At 42.1% G+C, this 21745-nt stretch overlaps 2 protein-coding genes and 1 long non-coding RNA gene across 4 annotated transcripts in view; 1 reads left to right on the top strand and 2 right to left on the bottom strand.

Annotated features, from left to right (window-relative positions):
- Window positions 1–11510, bottom strand: part of LOC133221313 (uncharacterized) — a 31945-nt gene extending 20435 nt beyond the window's left edge. Inside the window, exon 1 of the long non-coding RNA XR_009727966.1 lies at window positions 11267–11510. This is a non-coding gene — a long non-coding RNA (uncharacterized LOC133221313). The remainder of the gene's footprint in view (window positions 1–11266) is intronic.
- Window positions 11511–12975: 1465 nt separating this feature from the next.
- Window positions 12976–15777, top strand: SLC25A4 (solute carrier family 25 member 4). The gene is made up of 4 exons (XM_061371759.1): window positions 12976–13182; window positions 13439–13925; window positions 14461–14601; window positions 14939–15777. Exons 1-4 carry the CDS (start codon window positions 13072–13074, stop codon window positions 15094–15096), a joined length of 897 nt encoding a protein of 298 aa, XP_061227743.1. The 5' UTR covers window positions 12976–13071; the 3' UTR covers window positions 15097–15777.
- A 2748-nt stretch (window positions 15778–18525) lies between these two features.
- Window positions 18526–21745, bottom strand: part of CFAP97 (cilia and flagella associated protein 97) — a 33787-nt gene continuing 30567 nt past the window's right edge. For both annotated transcript variants that reach the window (XM_061371747.1, XM_061371738.1), the window contains 2 exons: window positions 21089–21239; window positions 18526–20433 (listed from right to left, as the gene is read on the bottom strand). In XM_061371747.1, coding sequence (XP_061227731.1) covers window positions 20303–20433; window positions 21089–21239 — 282 coding nt within the window. In that variant the 3' untranslated portion in view covers window positions 18526–20302. The remainder of the gene's footprint in view (window positions 20434–21088; window positions 21240–21745) is intronic.

The raw sequence follows: 21745 nt of genomic DNA, 5'->3' as shown, positions 1-21745 counted from the left end.
TAGCAATAAAAACTGGGGTTGGGGTTCTCTTCCATGTAGCCATTGTAGCTGTTGCTCAGAGACTAGCCAGGCATCAGTCTGCTTGTGGAAGGTGGCGAGTGATTGCCTTTGCATCACTTCGCATTTTTCCTTTCACTTATTAAACACCTTTATCTCAACCCAAGAGTTTTCTCACTTTTGTTCTTCCTATTCTCTCCTTATCCTGCCTTGGGGAGAATGAGTGAGCGGCTGTGTGGGTACTTATTTGCTGGCCAAGGCCAACTCATCACACCCACCCAATTAACTTTTCATAGCAGACAGCACAGACAGACATTTCAGAGCTGACGGTCCAACTCTAGTTGGTACCTCCAAGACAAGGAGGCCTTTAAATATTCCCAAAGGAAAAGTGAGATAGAAAGAAGCAGTGAAGAATTTTATAGCTACTGATGACAACCAAGAAGGCTATGTTCTTGTGGAAAGGAAGCTGTAGGAGGTGCAGGAGAGCCTCTTGTCCCCAGCCTGGAATACGCAGTGCAAAAAAGGAATCTATTCCCAGAGCTGAACACAGAAGAAAGCTCTCTGTGAGCACCAGTTTCTAAGCTGTTCAATAGGACAGCTTCACATACCCCACAATCTTGTAGAGACTTAGGTTACACCTGTGGGAGCAGAAAGCAGGATCTCCTCCAACTATTACCTGTTACTTTCCAGCTCAAGAGTGGCTCCCCTCTATCTAGGACAACACCCAGAAATACTCACTAGTGAAATGGTTAAGGAGTTCCATACAGTTAGTGCAAGCCATCCACAGTGAAAACAAAAATTAACTATATTTCCCTTTAAGATACTGGAGACTTAGTAACCTGTACAATCATTTGAAGCTACAGTTGCCACACTGCTCTGGAGAAAGAAAAAGAATCTCAAACATGACTGATCAGGACATGCAAGAATAATCATTCTAAGAATAATGAAAAGTTTTTCAGACTTTTAGTGCTCAGAACATCGGTATGTTGGGCACAATGAGGATAGGGACGTGGCTGAGGATTGTCCAGATGTGGCTTGAAAATGAAAAATAAACTAGAAAATCCAGTATTTCCCTGCCTCTTAAATAATGAGGTTGCTTCACATAGTTTCCCTTATACAGAAACACACCACGTGTGCCCTGTGAAAAAGGGTGCTTAAAGAAACACTCCTAGAAGTTAAAATTCTTCTCCCCACAGCTAGATGGCTCTGGATAATAATTCTTACGTGCACTCAGTTGCTGTCTGAAACTCCTGCTGACTAATGACCTTTCTCTTAATTTTGCCAGGTTTTCTGAGGAAAATGTAAAAAAGACAAAACAATACCAAGAAAACAGAGTTTCATACACATTGAAATCAAATGAACTATAGGTTAGCAAAAGGATTGCCCAATTGTAACCAGAGATTCCAGGAAAGGGTCCAATTCCAATTAAAATATGTTGCATACCCTATATGGTTAAGTGGAAAATTGTCTCCCTTCTGCCCCTCAGTATAGAGCTCCATCCCACACTGTACAGGAATGGCATGAGACCTAACACAAAAATACTGCCTTATATAAACAAAGTATCAGAGATCTCAAGCAAGCAACTGAGCACAGTAGTGAGTAATTTAGGACACTTTGCTGGCACGTTTCAAACTAAACTTTTACTTCTGAACTGGTTCTCTGTGACCCGAACTCCTCCAGAACAAAAGTTACTGCACTGAGAAATATTCCACTTAAGAAGCATTAATAAAAGATATATAGCATGAGATCCACACTCAACTTTTACTAACCCTGCCACACCCCAACTGCGGCACATGCAGCATTCTGCAAAGCTGAGAGTGGGCATCATTCTGGGGTCCAGCAGCTAGTGTTTCTGGTGACCAAAGGACAGAAATAAGCAGTGAATGGAGCATGCCAGGCACCCACCAGCTGACAGCCAGATGCCAAGGTTTCTAAGCTACCCGCGATTCTCTTCCACAAGGGATACTTCCACCTGGCTCCTTAAACCATGTATCTGTCAGCTTCATATTGCAGGAGGAGTGCAAAGGTGATACGGATTGAGGATTTCTCCATTGAGCACTGCTTGTGGTCTGTCTGTCTCTGTGACTGAGGCACACTGATGGATGAGGCTCTGCAGAGCAACTCAGAGTAACAAAAAAAGCAGCAAACACGTAGGAGCTATAAAAGGCACCTAAAAAAGAAGGCAAACTGTCTTTGAATTTAACTTGGTGATGCTGCCACTTTCCATACAACTGAGCCCGTGAATTCTCAGCAGCTCTCCTTTCACACTGCAGGATTGGTGCAGGCAGCAAACTACTGTGCACCTGTCACAATGCAAATATTCAGAGTCCTTACCTACACGTCGACTAGCTAACTATAATGGAGAGGTATAGACATTTCTAATGCATGTATTTTTTATGTATCTCAGAAGGTGCCTGTGTGGTAGCATCAATTTGTGGGATCCTGTCCAAAGACTATTATCTTTGGAAAGAGATCCCTCTTTTCTATCACAAGTAGTTTTTCTGGGTTTTGAGTTTCACAGATTTCAGCAGCTTACACTCACAAATTAAACGGCTGGTTCTCTGTCTTCCCCCCAGATGGTCCCAGATTTATGGCTTGATTATTGTTTACACCACAAGCACAAAAGTCCTCACCTTTAAAGCTCAGCTGGAGGCTGCAGCCTGAATGTTTGAAAAGGGTTTCTGTAACAAAAATACTCACTCCTGAAGGCAGGGGGAGACAATGAACAGCCTCACAGCTCCACTTTTACAGCCACTTCTAACACTGAAATCACACTTCTAGAAACCACTAATTAAGTCACATATTTTGATAGAAGGTTTGATTTATTTTATCACTCATTAACTGCCCACATGAACAAGCCACTGCAAAGCTGTGCAGACCATACAACAGTTTGTTGAATTGCTAACAGGTTTAACAATTACAGTTGCTTTTGTTTCACTGTACATCAGTTGAGTCACAGTGTTACTGATCAGTTGTGTCTTTATTTAGATTTTTTTAGGTACTAGTCCAAAAGTGAGACGTTTCTTTCCTTTGAGCGGGAGACATCACTTGTGTTTTCTAAGGCATGTTAGCTAAATAGCTAAATGAAAACCCCACACAGTTGGGGCAACATGTATGGGGCAAAGAAATTGAAGGTAAGGATTTTAAAATCAGTACCAAAAGTGAAACATGAATATAACATTTGAGGATAAAAACATTACTATGAGAATCAAAGTGTACCATTGTAACACGTTTTGAGAAGTGAAACAGTGGTTTCCTGAATCATACACCACAAGCCCATTTACTTCAGTAGGGTGGTGAAATCAGCCCAGATGCAGCTGTTACGCTTCCAAACAGAGCCCTAAACACAGCTCTTACAGCTGCCAGGGATATCTGCAGATGTGCAAGGGTTCAGGGCTACACATGCACCAAATCTAGCAGGGGTGTACTGCAATAGGGCTAGGAAATGCCCCTTGATGGCACTTCCCTCTAGCTCTGATGTAAGTATCAATTACTTCTAGTTTGCTTCCACACTGGCTTGTAGATTAGCTACGGGAAAAGTCCTAGACACCTCTGTGCATCCTGTACTTAAACAAGAGCAATTCTGCATGGCTTTAGCTTTTTACGTAACTTTTTCTTAAGTACTTGTGAGGAATAATTCTACATAAGAATAAGAAAAATAACAAAGTTACAAAAATCTGAATTACTGATGGAAATTCTGCCCTCTGCACACTGAACCACAATCATCCATTCCAGGCAGTATGACTTCCAGGTCACAAGATGCTTTGCACAGCCACGAGGACACCACCAGTACTAAAACCCAACAGAACTATTAGCTATATTCTGTAACTACAAACCAAACTGCTCGTGAAGATACGAGAGCACATTTCACTGTCTGAAGCACTGTACAGAACGAGAGGATTATATAATTCACGCATTCATACATTACTGCTTTCCTACTTAGATTTTGTTGACGTTTTGCTGGAGTTTATGACTGACTTTTTTTCCCGAATCCCAACAGCAGAGGGCAGCACTATTGCCTGGTTCAGCCTGTGAAAAGACCCCATATGGATTTTTTTGCTGTTTATCAGAAAGGTTATTCCAGGATACTGCTCTTGCACTGGGCACAGGTCCAGCACTTGGAGGCCCTGTCTAGTTGGTAGGTAACTCCGGCTTTCCAAGTCACCCCAGCTATAGAAGGCCATGCATCCTGGCTCAGTCCCAGGCTGACCTATTCAGGGGAAAAATAACACTCCTCCAGAAGGCCAATGCTAAAATAAACCAATGCCTGCTGCAGAGTAGAGAGATGAAAGGAAGAAGGAGCCTATGTAAATGTATGCTTCTCATCCCCTGCTATAGCGGCCTCCTCCCGTTCCCATTGGCGCTGCTCAAAGCTGAGAACCACCTCCTCCAAGCAGTGCCCAGTAGGATAAAGTGCACAGAGTTATGGTAGCTCTCCCAGAAGCCGTGTCAATGGGTTCTCTTCTTCTCTGGAAGTGAGGATATTTTAGAAAAGAGAAAAAAGGGGAAGAGGAGTACTCTGCTTAAAGGGCTCTGAAATCAAGTTTTGCAGAGATGAGGGGCAGAACAGGAGTTAAAAGTGTGTAAAAACATGTTGCTGCAAAGCAGGGACACTGCTGTCTTCTCATTCTTTTAGTGCTTCCTGCCTGTGGATTATTACCAGTGAACAAGAAAGCCTGCAACTTCAAAAGTGCCTCACAAAAATGAATCATGAATTGACAGAAAAGCATAGAAGCCACATAGACTATTTGCAATTACATAAGGATCTATCTATTGTATTTGAACTGCTGCTTCTGACCTGAGCCACTGGTCTGGTTCTATGTGCAGAAAAGGGATGTCAGCTTTCAAAACTGTAACACGGCAGGCGAATACTAGACAAGCAGTAGGCTCATACAGCTTGTGAGTGACCCCTCTGTCACTATCATCCTGGAAGTAACTTAGAAGGTCCAGATAATTTAACCCAGTCTGACTGTTCAGGATTGTTACATGTCTGGATGATCCCTCACAAACTCCATTTTACACACTATATATACTCAGAACATCCCCTCTCTTTTTTCCCCTATTATAACTGTGTGGAAGATAGAGAACAGCTCAGTTTCTTCCATTATTGCATCCTACTGTGAATGAGAAGAAATTAAATGCAGTGAAACGACAATTATTTCTATAGTGTTGGTCTCTAAAACACAGCATATATTCATTCATACATAGCTGTAATAGAACTGTACGTACTGTATATATAAATTTATATAGGAACATTTCATAAAATCCTATAATAAAGTATCTTTATTTTTTATGTCTTACAAGAAAGCATTAAAAGGTCTCTTTTCCTGTGGCAGTCATTCTTTAGGAATGAATGAAGCAAAGACTGGGTTTTTGTCAAGCTCAAATAAAATACCACATAATCTTAATTATTTCCTGACTTCTGCTTCTGTCCCCATCATTTCTTCCCTTTCATATCCTTTATATATCAGCTCAGCTGGGCAAATTCAAATACAAAGGAATTTTTGGGACTGGGACTCAAACTGGATCTTTTCCGGAGTGGGTTCTGAAGCAGTCAAATACCCCATCAAGTGATGCAACAGACTGACACCACTTGCTGTTTCAAACGAATCTCAGATCTCTTCTTCAAAGTTACCTCTTGCCTAGTTTAAACGTGAAGCTCTGAGTTTGATTGACAAGCCTTTGGTAGATGACATATCTTATATTGAACAAATCATACTACAGAGTAGCACTTTCTAACTGTCAGACCCCTGGAGAGAAGCAGAAGCTACTTAGACCTTTGCTTTGCTGTTTCTTCCAGCTGTCCATCAACTGCCCATGCAGTTATGACTGTCCACAGATCAGCAGCTGACTGGATCAAGTCATACAAGAAGTAGCAGGGTCACAATCTACTGCATAGAATCCTTCAGCTTGACAATGGTTTTGTCTTGCAGTTTCAGCCTGTTATGGTGCAGAAGTGGAAATACCTGTTCTTACCTGCATTCTCCTCAGGGATACTGGCACCAAGGGCATGAAATTGTCTTACTGACAGTCATCAATTCAATACTAACATTCCAGAATAATAATTTATTATTTATTCCAGTTTATTACACAAATTTATTAGGTTAACAAAAGTTAGAGAGAAAGACCAGATTGCAGCAAACAAAAAGGCTCAGCAATACCCCCTCCCATAGACAGCATGAAGACCACATCTGCTAAATATTAAGACTAATTAAGCTAAATACAAGACTGTAAGACTGCATATCACAGACTAACAAACTAGAATTAATCCATCCAACAAAGCAGACAAAGGATGTTGCAGATAAAAATTTTTTTAAGATCTTTAGCTTAATGTAATTTAAGATAGAAGCTGGAGTGGTGTGAAAGGAACAAATCTCTGTCACACTGGTACCAAGACAAACAATGCCAAGAATAACCAAATAAAGGTGCCCATGAGGACATGTGCACTCTTGTCTTCTTTAGCTCTGTGCCAGACATCACTGGGTGTTCCTCTGTCATCTGCATCCTCAAGTACTTTCTTCCCAGCCTCCAGCCTGTTTTGTTTAGTTTCTGTTTCTATTGTCCTTTTTCAATTTTTGCTCCTCTGGATTTTGTTCACAAGGCAGAAGGAATAAACTATAACATCTCAAGACTGCCTCAACCACTTTTCTTTCCCCTCAGAGGTATGATAATTGTCTTCAACACTGACCTCACTGACTTGAGGACTTTTTGCTGAAATTACTGTATTTCCTTGCTTATGCTTTAATGCCTGATTAGTTCTGCTCCAAATAGGTTTAGAGGAAAATAGCCCATGAGGAAAAGTCACAAGTGTAACAAAGGATCCCACCTGGGAAAAAAAATTACAGTTGCTACTAATGTGCCTGTAATTTAAAAGGAATCTAGGACCTTTAATTTGCTGTCCCACTTTATCAACCTCAGCTGATAAGTTAAATCAGAATACCTTATTTTCTGAACCAATAGCTCCACTCCTTCATCTCCAACACAACCTGAAATTAGGCTGCAAAATTACACACATCTATTCTTAACTACCTATCCACCACTTCAATGTGGGGATAGGGAAAGTACAGAAGCAACTATGGAAAACTGTTACATGCTCAGACATACCTGATAAGGTTAATCTCTCTATTAACAAAGTCCCTTAGCAGAGAGGCAGCTCATCTGGGGAAAAAGTAAGATTTTTGCTAGCATAATCAAAGCACCTCAAATGAAGTAAGCTGTATCATAAAAAAGAACTCCTTTGCCAATACAAACTGCATCTCCATAATGAATGGAAAGGTGCATGTGCAGCTCTGAAAGCCAGGGCTGTGATTTTTTTCCCCTCACAGTCTTGATCACTATAGCCACACTTGTAATAACGTGTTGTGTGGAGCTGTCCTTGTCATTTTTTTGCAAAATACAGAAATATTAATACTTTGATGTATAATAAACACGTCTAGCATTATAATCAATGCCATCTGAATCATAATAGCAATGTATTTGTGAACCATTCCACCAGCACATAGGGTGATAAGAAGTTGATCATCCGGCTGCTGAGCAATGTAATTTGTCTGTTTCTCATTTAGTTGAAAATAAGTTTGACTTTATATTCAAACTGTTGTGGTAATAGCTGTTGCAAGTACGTGTTAACAGTGAAATCTACACTTTATGCCTGAAATTGTTTCTGAAATATAAAAATATAATTACCTTGTTTTGCTGTTGCAATGGAGGTTATGTGACTGAGCACAAAGCTCTGGTCCAATTAAAACCATCTCCAGATTCTTCATGAAAAGTAAGTTTCAACCCAAATAAACAAACAAACAAACAAATAAAACACCAGAGATCCTCTTAGTATGTATCTTTTCCTGGAGGCACAAAACCTGGAAATTACTGAATCCAAGAATGGATATATACTCCATCGTATAATGATGCATGTTTGGCAGTGACTAAAGAAATTATTTCCTGCAGAGATCTACACCAAAAGAGTACAATATTCCTTGAAAAAACTTATTAACCTTAAGTTAGTTGCCTTCACCAGGGCAATCCTTAACATGGCAGAAGACAGTCAACACATACACTTTCAGTACTAGTTCAGTCAAAAGGAAATTCAAAAGTATAATATGCCTGGCTGCACACCCGCAGTAAGAAACCAGCCAATGGAGGCTAGAGAGACTATGTCTAACCTGATTAGTCCTGCTTGTGGGCTGCTCTTCCACATCTCTCACCCTGCCCTCTTGCTGCAATTTATTTTGTACCCCTCCAGTTTTCCTCCTCCACATAGCCTGTGTTTTTTTTCTCCCTTTTTATTCCTTCAGCTGTTTCTTCATGTTTCTTCAAGAACCTACCCAGAGTACCAAGCTCTGCATCTTACTCTGCCTCCTTTTTGCCCTTAGTGATATTTGCCACACCTTCACCTCTCCATCCACACCCTTGAGATTCTACTATAGCTCAATCAGCCCTTCTTGCATTCCGATTCTGTTTTTCTGCCCATTCCAATCACCTTTCTTCTCTTCTCTTGCTGCCACTGCAAAATAAACTTCAAATATTTCTTACAGGCCTATTAAATCTCAGTGTCCATACATCCTGGATCCCCTTGTCTGCTCTCCATCTGCAGCTTCAGTCTCTTCCAGAAATCTCAATTTCTCATCTTATTCCACTCCCTACTCTCACACTGGGGCTGCCCTCACCATCTCAAACACTTTTTGTCTGCTTCTGGGCAATATCTCAGCTCTCCCAAGTAAAGAATTGCCAGAAAAACACCCAGCTCCTCCTCATCAGTTTTCCTTCATGATTTCAACTGACTCTCTTCCTGTCCTCACAATTTCTCATAATCATCCTCATGAAGCTTCTGAGCTTCATGCTGATGTTCTTGCTGAAACACTGTAGTAGACAACCATGTGTCTCCTTGCTCTCATCCATTCATTTCACCTGTACTCCTTACTCAGTGTTCTACTCCTTGAAAGAGCCATTCCTTCGATGTGATCTGCAGCAACCATTGATTGCTTTACTCCTGATTTCTGTCATTCCACCCTTCCTCTCTGATCTGCTCCCTCACTTGGCATGTCCTTACTCATGTCCTCTCATTTGCTCTTTCCATTATTTTCATCTTGCCAGACTGATAAAACCCCACCTAATCTCAGCCTTCTTTCTCCTGCTTCAACTTTCTTCTCTTGCCCGTATTTGATTGTACATTCTGTTTCTTCCTCTACAGTCCTATCTCATGAATTACAAAGTTTGATTGCCAAACACACACCCTCAGTCTGATTTCAGCTTCAATTTCCTAGTCAGCCTGTGATCAGGTTTACTTCATTCTCCACTATTTAATTGTCTCCCAGTGATGTCATGCTTTTAATTTTGCCTCATACTTTTCTACGTTAACTGAAAACCTGGCTGCCTTTCACCACTATTAATGCACTTCTCAAATACTCTCTTCCTGAACATCTTCTGTACAAATCCTTGCCAAAGGAAATACTAGTATGGTACACTCTTTCAAGTCTATTCCTTATTTTACATGTTGGATATTTTTTCTTTCCTACTTCTACAGCCCATGTTTGTCCTGCTACAACCTAACTTCTGATCTGTTTCATATCCATCTGCATCCACTTCCTCAATTTTCTTCTGAAATTTTGACCCTCCTCCAACTCCTTGTCCTCACACTACAGACACGCTCTAATAAAAACATACCCTGTGTTGACTCCTGCTGCTATTTTCAGCACTAATGCTTCCCTCCTCAATGTGCTGCTTAGACTTACTGTTCAGATTTCCTCTTCTCCAGCTCAGTAAGAAATCCTAAGCCAGCAATACCTTAAGGTCACAGCAATAACCAGCTAAAACTATCCTTATATATTCACTTCATTCTTGTTGATCATCTTTGACACTACCAACCCTGGTATTTCTCCTCAACTCCCACCCTCATTTAACCTCTTTGGGCTCTCTTACTCTCCTCCTCCTGACCACAAACATAAATCAACCTTACACAAGGAGAATTTACTTCACCCATACAAATCTTTCCTGAAAAAAAAACAAACCAACTCCACACTTATTTCTTAGCATCTTGCCAACACACAGTGTATGCTGGGAGTCAGGACGGTCTGACCGGTTCCTTATGCTTCCCCTTGTGTCTGCTGTCAGACTGAGGCTGCTGACTTTTGAGAAAAAGCTTTATTAGTGTCTGGCCAAGCCTCCACATTCAGGTTCCTGTGTCCTGGAAATGCAAATACACAATGGTGCACACTACTTCATAAAAGCTGATCTCCCATAGTGTTTTAAACTGGCTATTCACACATTAAAGCACAATGCAGTCAGTCACTAATCTCTCTTGAAACTGTAGATTTAGGTTATTATTTTTAGCTCAAAATTTTTAGGAACAAATTCCAGTGTCTTCATGCTATGTCAGCAGCACAGAGCACCCACAAACTCAGCCTAGAAAGCCAGCTACTCCTTCACATGCTGCACAGTTCTAACGAAGATGAGGCTTAAAAGCTGGCTTTCAATAATACAGAAAGGAAAGCTTGTATTTTCAGAACTGTTTTAACAATTTCTCTATGAAAGTATTAGTAACTATTCAGGATACAGACCACCAAAGACCAATGAACTGTATGAAAAGACCAAGTTCCTGTCACCCTTTTTTTAATGCCGTTTTCAGCTAGTGGAAATACTTATCCTCAAGCCTGGTGGCCTTAGCAGTAAGTTCCTTACAGGATACATGTGAACTCCTACAGTAGCTAGCATAAGAAGCCTCACTGTCATACTTAGGAATGATCCAAAACAGGCACTTGGAGCAAAAATCTAATAGATGAAGAATAACCCTCAGAGTAGCAAACCTATGCTCTGGTCTAGCCCTGCTTCCGTTAAAACTGGAAGCTGAATATCTCTTGGAAATAGACATCTGGACTCAGGGGAGGAAGATGCAGAAGCAGCAAAAGAGGTTATTCACTCTCTGTGCACTGCTTTCTTTAAATACTGGCAGTCATGGGTAAATAGTGTTAGTGCTACAGAAATACATATTAAGCCAAAAAGCCTCTGTGGAGAGGGATGATGATGTCCAACAATAAGTAATGAAACCTAACTGGAATTCTAATGATAAAGATTTTATTAAAATGTCAATTTTAAAAGGCAATTTAAATGAGCTTAAAAAAAAAAAAAAAGGGGCAATTTAAACCAAAGATGGTGGGGAAGGGGCAGGCAAAAGATCCTTTCAGGGTAGACCCCCACCACCACAGTCTCACTCCAGGCCCCCCACTCCACTCCTTCCCAGTAGCATCCCACTGCCACCCTCCTAGCTCTCACTCACCATACACCAGTCAGTATGAAACTGGCTGACACCTGAGTGCACACAGTGAAGAGATCTTATCAGTCTGGACAGTTGGGCAGCAACTGTGAGCACCACCATTCAACGGGTCTGTATGAAGCCAGCAGCAGCAGCCCTGAAACGCTGAAGAGATATCTACTTTCCTGTGAAAAGAGGAGACACCAAACCCGAGGAGTGAAGTATGAGGGAGAAAAAGGAGAGGTTGGGGTACCAGGCAGCTACATACTTTAAATAATACTTCCCTCAACTCGCAGTCTGATTCCAGAAATCTCCTATGCTTCCTGATTGGAGTTGCTTTCGGTCCTTGCTCGGGGAAAAAGTTTTTTCAGGGGGGTTCTCTTCCCCTTTCTTAAAAGCTGCATATAGGCTCTATCTACTCAGGATGGCCAGGATGCAAAGGGTGCTCCTGAAGTTATAGCTGTCATCCACTTCCCAGAGCTGAGGTTCATGAGAAAAGACCTCTACCTCAACAGACCTAAGAGCAGCAGAGGCCAAGAGAGATAAGGGATCAAATTTACACCCTCATTGACTTGTGCTAACAAACACGTCAGTGAAAAGAGATTTGCTGTCCTGAAGAGAATGTCTCTACATGGACTGGTCAGTCTTTTAACACCTATCTCCATTATTGATACCATATTACCAAATCAAAGCATATACCATTGCCCTATAAATTCCTCAGTATATCACTGTCCTGGAGCCACATCTTAATGCCTTTTCATGCCAAACTTCAATTGATCTACAACTTGCTGCACTGGCTTTCATGTAATTATTGACAGAAAGAAGTCACCCAACAGTGAATCATAAGCTCTTGCTTTCCTATGGGAGTCAGCAAGAAAGAACAGATGAGAAACACGGCAACTAGTGAAGGAGCTGTGTGGTCTTCATTTGAGACTCAAATGTGTCCCTAAGACACTGAATGAAGGCAGAGTTTCATTACTGCCTTTACTCTGCTTTCAATCCTAGTGCAGGTCAAGCAACTTAACTGTACTTCGGCAAGTTCTTTGAGTCCCTTCCGCTTCCTTCCTCCTGCAGAGGGGACTGACTGGAATTCTTGTGAGGGTCTGGCCTTGCACAATTTAAATGAAGGTACAACACAGGAGGGCATATTGTCTCCTTTGAGAAATCCAAGTCCTGCAGCACGCCTGGGCTGCCAATGAACACAGCATCACTGCAGCACCTTCCAAGCTGACCTTTGTTGTAGGGCACAGCATTCCCACTGGGGTGCCTGCCAGCACCAATGTCCCCCTCACCCTTGATGGTGCGAATCCATGCACACGAAGTTAAGGCTCAAAGCACTCGCTCCTCAACAAGTTGACTGGTTGCTGCGTCCAGACCTCTCTGGGGAAGCTTTCAGGCTCTGGCACCAGCCTCCAGCCTGCACGAAACAGCTAACATTGCCCGAGGTACTGTTGCCAGCTTCCTTCATCCCCTCCTGTGCCTCCCGGGAGCTATTAATACAGCAGGCACATGTTCTGACATAGCGTTCCCCGGCAGATAACTTTAATTTGCCCTTTAAACGTCCCGAGACCAGCGGCCCTCGCGCTCCCTCCACCGGGAAACATGGCGCCGCTGCCCCGCGCCCCTTCAATGGGGGCGGGATCGAGGGGGTCCCAGCCAATGCCCGCTCCTCGGTGGCCGCCTCCTCCTATCGCGAGAGTCCACGGCATATAAGAGGGGCGGGGCGGGGCGGGGTGCCAGTTGTCGGGCCGTGCACGGGGGCGGCCGGGTGGGGACATTAGGAGGTCGTTGGTTGTCTCCGGGCAGAGGGTGTCGGACCCGCTGCCAGCATGGGTGACCAAGCTGTCAGCTTCCTCAAGGACTTTCTGGCCGGTGGGATCGCTGCCGCCATCTCCAAGACGGCCGTCGCCCCCATCGAGAGAGTGAAGCTGCTGCTGCAGGTGAGGGGGTGCGGGGAGCGGTGTGGCTGTGGTACAGGTGGATGCCGGAGCGGCGGGCGGCTGCCGGAGTGACTAAATAAGGGCAGGAGCTCGGCCGGCTCCGGTTACGCGGGAGCTGCCCTTCAGCACCGCGCCGGGGCACTGGGAGCTGGGCCAGCGGTGGGGCAGGCCCGGTCGCTGCCCTTCACGGGGTCGCTGTGTCACTCCTGCAGTGTCCCTTTCTCTACCCTCCCACCCGTCCCCTTCCTCCCTCCAGGTCCAGCATGCCAGCAAGCAGATCACGGCGGATAAGCAGTACAAGGGCATCATCGACTGCGTAGTCCGCATCCCCAAGGAGCAAGGCATCCTCTCCTTCTGGAGAGGCAACCTAGCCAACGTGATCCGGTACTTCCCCACCCAGGCCCTCAACTTCGCCTTCAAGGACAAGTACAAGCAGATCTTCCTGGGGGGAGTGGACAGGCACAAGCAGTTCTGGCGCTACTTTGCGGGGAACCTGGCATCCGGGGGTGCCGCTGGAGCCACTTCCCTCTGCTTCGTCTACCCGCTGGATTTTGCCAGGACCCGGCTGGCAGCTGATGTGGGCAAAGGAGCCAGCGAGAGGGAGTTCACTGGGCTGGGCAACTGCATTGTCAAGATCTTCAGGTCTGATGGCTTGAAGGGCCTATACCAAGGATTCAGTGTGTCTGTCCAAGGCATCATCATCTACAGAGCAGCCTATTTTGGGGTTTACGACACGGCCAAGGGTAAGAAGTGCATGGAGAAGTCACTGCAAGGGAAGACCTGTCTGGTAAAGGAATTCTGGGGCACTTGCAGTACAAGGACAAGCTAGGCTTGGCTCAGCACCAGTTCAGGGTGCTAGTGCTAGATTACGCACAAGTGTTCCTGAAATGCATTCCTGACTCTTTTAACTTGCTATTCTGAGCAGAAGCTTTGGGTTGGCAGTCTGTGTTCAGACACTTTACAGTTTTTCTCTGTCTTAAGGCTTGTATAGATGGGCTTCTATGATAGCTTGTTCCTCATGACACAAGCCTGGGAGGGTTCTTCAGGAGAGACGTTTTGGTCAGGGAGCATGAAGGCAGCTTAGATCCAAACATCCAACAGTCCTATAAACTTGCAATAGCTGATAATAGGCGAATATGGATGAAGGGAGAAGTTTCATGCTTGATTATGTTGACTTGATTGAGGGACTCCTGGTGTTGGTGGGTGGTTGTTTCTTTCACAGCCATCTTCCCCACAACCTTTTCCCTCTGTACTGATTCTTGTTCTTCTTGATGGCAGGTATGTTGCCTGATCCAAAGAATGTGCATATTGTAGTGAGCTGGATGATTGCCCAGACTGTCACTGCAGTATCAGGGCTGGTTTCTTACCCTTTTGATACTGTGCGACGTAGGATGATGATGCAGTCTGGCCGAAAGGGAGGTAAGAAAAAGTGCTATGGTGGTCTGTCAGCAGAAAGCATCTCTTCATCAAGATGTGGTGGGAGATGCTGGGTGGGTTTTGTATTATGCAAAACTAATGACTTCTTATTAGAATCCTTAAAAAAACAAAAAAAATACAGGAAATAAATTTGTAGTATTTCTGCCTTTTCCTCTTAAAAGGCTGAAACTGATTTGATTTCCACATGGAGAATTACTTCTCATTAATCAATTATTTGATTTTTGAATTCTTGGCTTATTCCTTGTTTTAAATATATGAAAGTTGAAACAGAAATGCTGTATAACTTCAAGCCTTCTGACCTTTATGTCTTTTTCCACAGCTGATATTATGTACAAGGGCACAATCGATTGCTGGAGGAAGATAGCTAAAGATGAAGGAACCAAAGCGTTCTTCAAAGGTGCCTGGTCGAATGTGTTGAGAGGCATGGGCGGAGCTTTTGTACTAGTACTCTATGATGAAATCAAGAAATACGTCTAAGACTCATCATAATATAGTTCAATTGTTCTCAATCAACTTTTTCAAAAGAATATGCTATTGTGATATAATGGACAACAAAATTATTTCCTAGGGAAACAAAGTTTGAGTAACATCTGACTGAGACCAGGATGATGCTATAAACAATAAAAATTGTCCACTACATCACAGTTCCATTTTTGTATGAAAATTTCTCCAACATTTGTATTGGAACCTGTGTATATATTATACTTCAAATTTGAGGTAATATATTTTGTCTAGAGCCAAGACATAGGTGGTCTCTACCTAGTTTAAAATGTAATATTGTGGAGATTTAAGAGAATGACATCTTTGGAAATACCTATTGTACTAAGTGATGCCTCTAGCTAATCCAACAGTGTGATGACATAGCATGAATTAAAATGTTTCCTTAAGCCGTATTTTTTTAATACATAGCAAGTGAAAAACATGTCTAAAAATATAAACTATATTAAAGCACCAGGCTGAGTTCCTAACTGCAGCCTCTTCACTGACAAATTATGCAGTCACATGGCTGAAACCATAACCTTATTTTACAAGCATACTTTGTAAAATGTGGAAATAACATTTAAAGAATTCCCTGGATTGTCACTAAGCAAAAAGTTGTCTGCTGATGTTCAATTGAACTAAACCTGAAACAATGAAATAAATTAATATATTCATGAACTTCTTCCTGTTTTTTCAATACACTGAGCACATGTATGTGTCCTTTAAGGTGATTTGCTGATTGGCACACTTAGTGATTATCTGGCACTGCCTAAGCCTCTTAAGCTTTTTCCACAGAACTTTAGTTTTGCTATTGCAGAAATACCAATAATCATTTCACACCTACTTAAGTGCACTGGCAAGGATGCCATAGTTACTGGACAGTCTCAGTTGGAGAGTATCATTAGCCAATAGAACATAGCAGGGAAAAAGAATCATGCCCCAGCCAGTCTATCTGAGCCACCTGTGTGTTCCCATTGTGAAGTTCCTCTTGCTTTTAACCAATTTAAGTCTCTCAACAACGTATTCTAATCCTAAGAACCAAACTCTGACCACATATAATACAGTGGAGAGAACTATGATTGCTGTACACAATCAAGAGGCCAGAACAAAAATCGTGGCATTTTAGGACTCTAGTTGAGTAATACAGGTAGTTCTGAAACCAGAAGTGACAGCTACAAGGATCAAAGTTGCCAAATCCTGTCTCAACTTGGCCAGGAGGAGTTGCCAAGAGAGACACAGCAGCTTTCTTGACCAAGGTGTGAGTACCATGCATCCCGAATTCAACCGCAGTAGTCATAGAATCATAGAATAGTTAGGGTTGGAAAGGACCTTAAGATCATCAAGTTCCAACCCCCCTGCCACAGGCAGGGACACCTTGCACTAAACCATATCACCCAAGGCCTCGTCTAACCTGGCCTTGAACACTGACAGGGATGGAGCATTCACAACCTCCCTGGGCAACCTATTCCAGTGCCTCACCACCCTAACAGGAATTTCCTCCTTATATCAAATCTAAACTTCCCCTCTTTAAATTTTAACCCATTACCCCTTGTCCTGTCACTACAGTCCCTAATGAAGAGTCCCTCCCCAGCATCCCTATAGGCCCCCTTCCGATACTGGAAGGCTGCTATGAGGTCTCCACGCAGTCTTCTCCAGGCTGAACAGCCCCAACTTTCTCAGCCGATCTTCATACGGGAGGTATGATCTCAACATGTCCTGGGTTCAGCGGTAGCAGTCATTTTTCTTTCTTAGTAGCTGATGCAGTGCTGTGTTTTTGACTTTCAGGCTGGGAACAGTGCTGATAACACCGATGTTTTTAGTTGCTGCTCAGTAATGTTTAGTCTGACCAAGGACTTTCTGAGTCTCATGCTCTGCCAGGGAGGAAGGGAAGCTGGGGGGAAGCAGAGACAGGACACCTGACCCAAACTAACCAAAGAGGTATTCCATACCACAGCACGTCATGCCGACTGTATAAACTGGGGGCAGTTACCTGGAAAGGTTAGATGACTGCTTGGGTCAGGCTGGGTATCAGTCAGCAGGTGGCAAGCAGTTGTATTCTCTTCCCTTGTTATTTCCCTTATTATTGGTAGTAGTGATTTGTGTTATACCTTAGTTACTGGACTGTTCATATCTCAACCCATGGGAGTTACATTCTTTTGATTCTCCTCCCCATCCTTCTGGGAGCAGGGGTGAGGAAAGGAAGGGTGAGTGAGCGAGCAGCTGCGTGGCTGAGTTGCTGACTGAACTTAAAACCATGACACAGGAATTGATTTGAAGTCCTGGAAGATGGCTCCAGCTGCAGTTCGTAGTTTCACATTCATCAGCTAGGGATCTCATAGTTCATCTGCCACTTTGCTCAAGACTTTGAGTAAGTAAACACCATGAAGATTACACCTGATGCTTGGTGTACCTGGGGTGTAAGATACACCTTTTAGAGGCAGAAGGAGCCTCTCCTCCCCTTCTATTTCCTTGTTGATATCTATTACAGTGGAAATACTCATCACAGCCTGCATATGATGGTCAAGGTCACGAGTACATGGCTTGGAAGGTTTCATGACAATGAGGAAAATACATTCCAGTGTGAAGACTATATGCATCACAGAAGACACATGAATTCAGCCAGCTATTTGATTTAGGGCAGTAAGACACTCATCTGAGTGACAGGATGCCAGCAGAGATGCTCAGGATCTTCAGTAAAGACTGCAAGCATTCTGACTGAAGGCAGGCTCTGGCACAGGGAAAGGCCACAAAGGAAATCCTGTATGTTCCAAATGAGCAGACAGGGACACATCATTTCTTCTTCCTCTCATATAGTTATTGACCCGAGGTAGGGCTTTATTTAAGACTTTCGGTAGGGTAGACAGACTACATAGCAGAACCTTGTCCTGGCAGAAATGTAGCGCACAAGGCAGAAACAGTACTCGAGCAAAGACATGACAGGCCTCACACTCCATTTCCCAAAGTAGTCAGCTCAATGAACCAGTACTATCACCCAAACCAGCAATCCTGTCACTTCAGCAGGGAGACTGACTCCTACCTGAAACCATGTGTCAAACCTGTGTGCCAGTTCACTTTCAGGACAAGCAAAGCAGCTTGCATTTTTCTTTCACATAGATCTTTGGGGGCAGGAGAAAACGAAAGAAAGAATATAAAGACGAACCTTATGAAAAGGGCAGAAAAGTCTGTTAGAAACAGGACATTTTGCTATAAAAATTTCTATGAAATTATCTAACTTAATGAAGACCTGCCAATATGGCTTATTTTTAAAAACCCATACCAAAGTCCCTGATAAAGTGTATCAATGAATAAACAGACTCTTTGCATTTCCTTCCCCTAGATGTAGTACCAAACACTTCTCCTATGACCTCCTTCACACTTCAGTACCAATTATAAAATTCTGAAAAAAGCCACTGCAGTGACAAACAATTCATGTTAAATATTTTATTTCTTATGATTTACAAAAATTACATATAAAATTGACAGTCTTTCATACAAAGTTAAATAAAATAAAATGAAGCAATTAAAAGTAATCCATCTGGTTAATTCCTTCACAGAAAAACATTACCATATGAACATTCAAAAGTATTGAACTGTGAGCCTAATATTCACATTCAAGGACAAAAATATTTAAATAGTGAATAATTTTAATGAGCACAATAGTACAAATAAATACATCAGCGCTATGCAAAAAAATCCCTTACAGTCCCTACCAATGAATAATAATGGCAATAAAAACCTGTCTGCCATAATGCTGCTTAAAGTTCAAATATTGTCAAACAGCTGCGTTTGATCTGCAGGTCACCAAGTGCAGAAGCTCTGCCAAACTATTACACAGGACCAAGGAAAAAGTTTGTTACAAGGCAGAATACCTGAAAGCCTACACCCTCATGCAAGCACGAGCAAAGAATAATAAACTTTCTTTTTCACAGGGCTAAGACCCAGCATTACTAAATACAGATGGGTTTGGTTTTTCCCTTTATGCACAACACAGAGAGATTTCCTGTTATCTCTCCCGGGAAGAAGCTGGGGAAACAAGCAAGGTACCAGCAACATCCATGGATAGTGACATCACAATTTATGCTTTTTATAAAACTACAGTCCTACAAAATAAGCTCACTGAAAGTTTGCCTTTATGCATAGAAATAAAGCATACCATCTACTATTTGCAATTACCAATTTCATTAGATTTTGCTCCCCTTGTAAACAGATGTTGCAACCGAAGCTTACCTGACATTACAAGTATTTGGTATGAACATGAAGTTAAAACACAGTTTAAGAGCATCAAGGTTTTCTGTTTTCTGCTTTTATTTATTTTTAAATTCTGGTTAATAGTTCCTCTCAAAATCAGATGTTCATGTTGCCTGCAGCTCAAGTTTGCATTTCCCCACCAAGAATGGCAAGGATCTGCAAAAGTATGGCCATGAAATATTTCCCTCACTTAGTATTTTCTAGCTTGCAAAGTAACTAAAACTTACTCTTGTTTAGAATGAATCTGAAACTATTGTTCACTTCAGTCTTTGCTCTTGTTCAGGTAGCATCAGATGCTTCTTTCCTACATGAAGGTTCCAAAATTCTTTTAAATCTGGAAGAGACACAGCCTTGAATACAAAACAAACATTCAACACCTGAAGTGCAAGAATGGCAGAACATCATCTGCAGTCTTAATATTCTAGCTAACCATGCAGGAATACACAATCTGCTTTTCACCCCTTCATACTGCTGTAAAGAGAAGATTCTTTCAGTCACAAGAACATGACCACAAAGTTCAGAAGGCTTACCTAAAGCCAGGATGAAAAGCAAGAAACTAAGGACAATCCAGGAATTAAGCATATGAGTTTAATGCAATATTTTAAAGTATTATTAAAGGTTTTCTTTACATCTTGTGCCTCTAGTGCAGCAATGCTGTCCTTCCATGTTATGGATACAAATGCCACTTATGATCTGAGAATAACATAGTAACTAGCGTTTTCTATTTAACTTGACCATTTAAATACCTCTTTCTCTTTCATAAATTCTTCCTGTCATGGAACATACCTACTGAAGTGAAAGTGTTCACTTAAAACCATTTTATAAGCAATTATATCATACACAATGAATTTCAATCACTCAACAATGCAAGAAATATTTCTGCCCATAGAATTTACAAAAGCACTAAAAAGTAAAAGGCTGAGGATCATCTCAGAATGTGAGGCAAAGAACGCATTTATAACCAAGCAGCACGAACAGTAGTGGGTTTAGGTCTCTGTAATGCCCCACTGGCTGAATCAGGTATGGGTTTTTCATTCCTCTGGCTCATTGTACTTGGTACAGCAGATGCTCTTGAATAGGATGCTCCTGTTAACACACACACACACACAGAGTGAGAATGCTTATGCTCAGTAAAACAGAAAATTTCATGCTATATTAGTACTGCAACACCCATTACCACAGTTTCCGGGGGGGGGGGGAATCTGGAAACACCAACAAATCACAAGTTGAATACAAACCCAAAACATTATCAGCTGTTCAAAATGCTCAGGACAAGGAATACACCATGCCATAGTGCTGTGCTTATTTAACCTAATGTGTATGGCCCTATGGGGAGGCATGATCTACTTCCAAATATTACACACACAATTTCTGAGAGAAACAGTAGATTCACTGAATGAGAATTTGAATCTTCTTTGGGGTTTTTGTATTGGGGTTTTTCTTTCCCCCCTTCTGTTCTCCTCTCAATAAAGGCTATTGGCAAAATGAGACCTTCTTGGAAAAGACTATTAACGAGGTAATTTCTTAGAAATCTAGCATGGTAAGTAAACAATGCGTATGGTCATCATACTTTTGGTATGGCTAAAAAAATTCACATTAAAGATTTTTGGGTGATAAACGATCAGTCTAAGGAAGAGAAAGGAACTTACCTGCTATTCCTAGCAGTAAGTGCTTCACAATTCTGAATTATAAAAAGACACATGCAAAGAAATGCAGGAATCTGCAGCTTCCAAGTACTTACTTAAAGGACTAAGATGGCTGAAAGCAGATTTTCCTCTTCTTACAGAAGGTGAAGAACCTATATAACTCATCTGGCGCTGATAGTCCAGCAGTTGTTCATTACGCCTCATACCAGGTGTTGGTTTCACTGCTTCCAGTCTTTTCAGGAGTGCCTTAATATCAAAGAAAAACATCGTCAAGAAAGAGAAAGAATGAATAAGAAGCCTCAAAAAGAAACATTCACAAACTGATTTTTATGTGAACTGCAATAAATCCCTTGATTTTTAGAACTGCACAACATGAACTCCTCCACTGGGATGATCATGGGATAGTCTTCTTGCATTCAATTATTTTCTCAGTATTATGACACAAACAGTAACTATCCCTTACGTATTAATTCTATGTTGAGTATATCTTTAGTACCCTGTACTTCTTTCTGCTTTACTGTAACTTGAAACACATCTGTTTGGCAGTAGTCAAGGTGGTGGGAAGACAGGCTGCACTTTTCTAATCCCACCATTGGTTACTCCTCTCCTCTAAACTTCCAGAAGGACAAGAAGTTGGTGGCTTTTGGGTGTTTCTTTTTTTAAACAAACCTTTGCTTTGCAAACCTAGTTAGACTATTTTATATTACCCTAGATCCCCAGAGAGAATTACTGACTCAATTCTGTGAAAGTAA

This window comes from Neopsephotus bourkii, unplaced genomic scaffold (assembly GCF_033783945.1).
Source record: "Neopsephotus bourkii isolate Nb327-2 ecotype Australia unplaced genomic scaffold, CSIRO-AGI_Nbou_v1 NB_168, whole genome shotgun sequence".
NCBI lineage: Eukaryota > Metazoa > Chordata > Aves > Psittaciformes > Psittacidae > Neopsephotus > Neopsephotus bourkii.
Note: the sequence above shows the minus strand (reverse complement) of the source record. Positions and strands in the feature narration are given on the sequence as shown.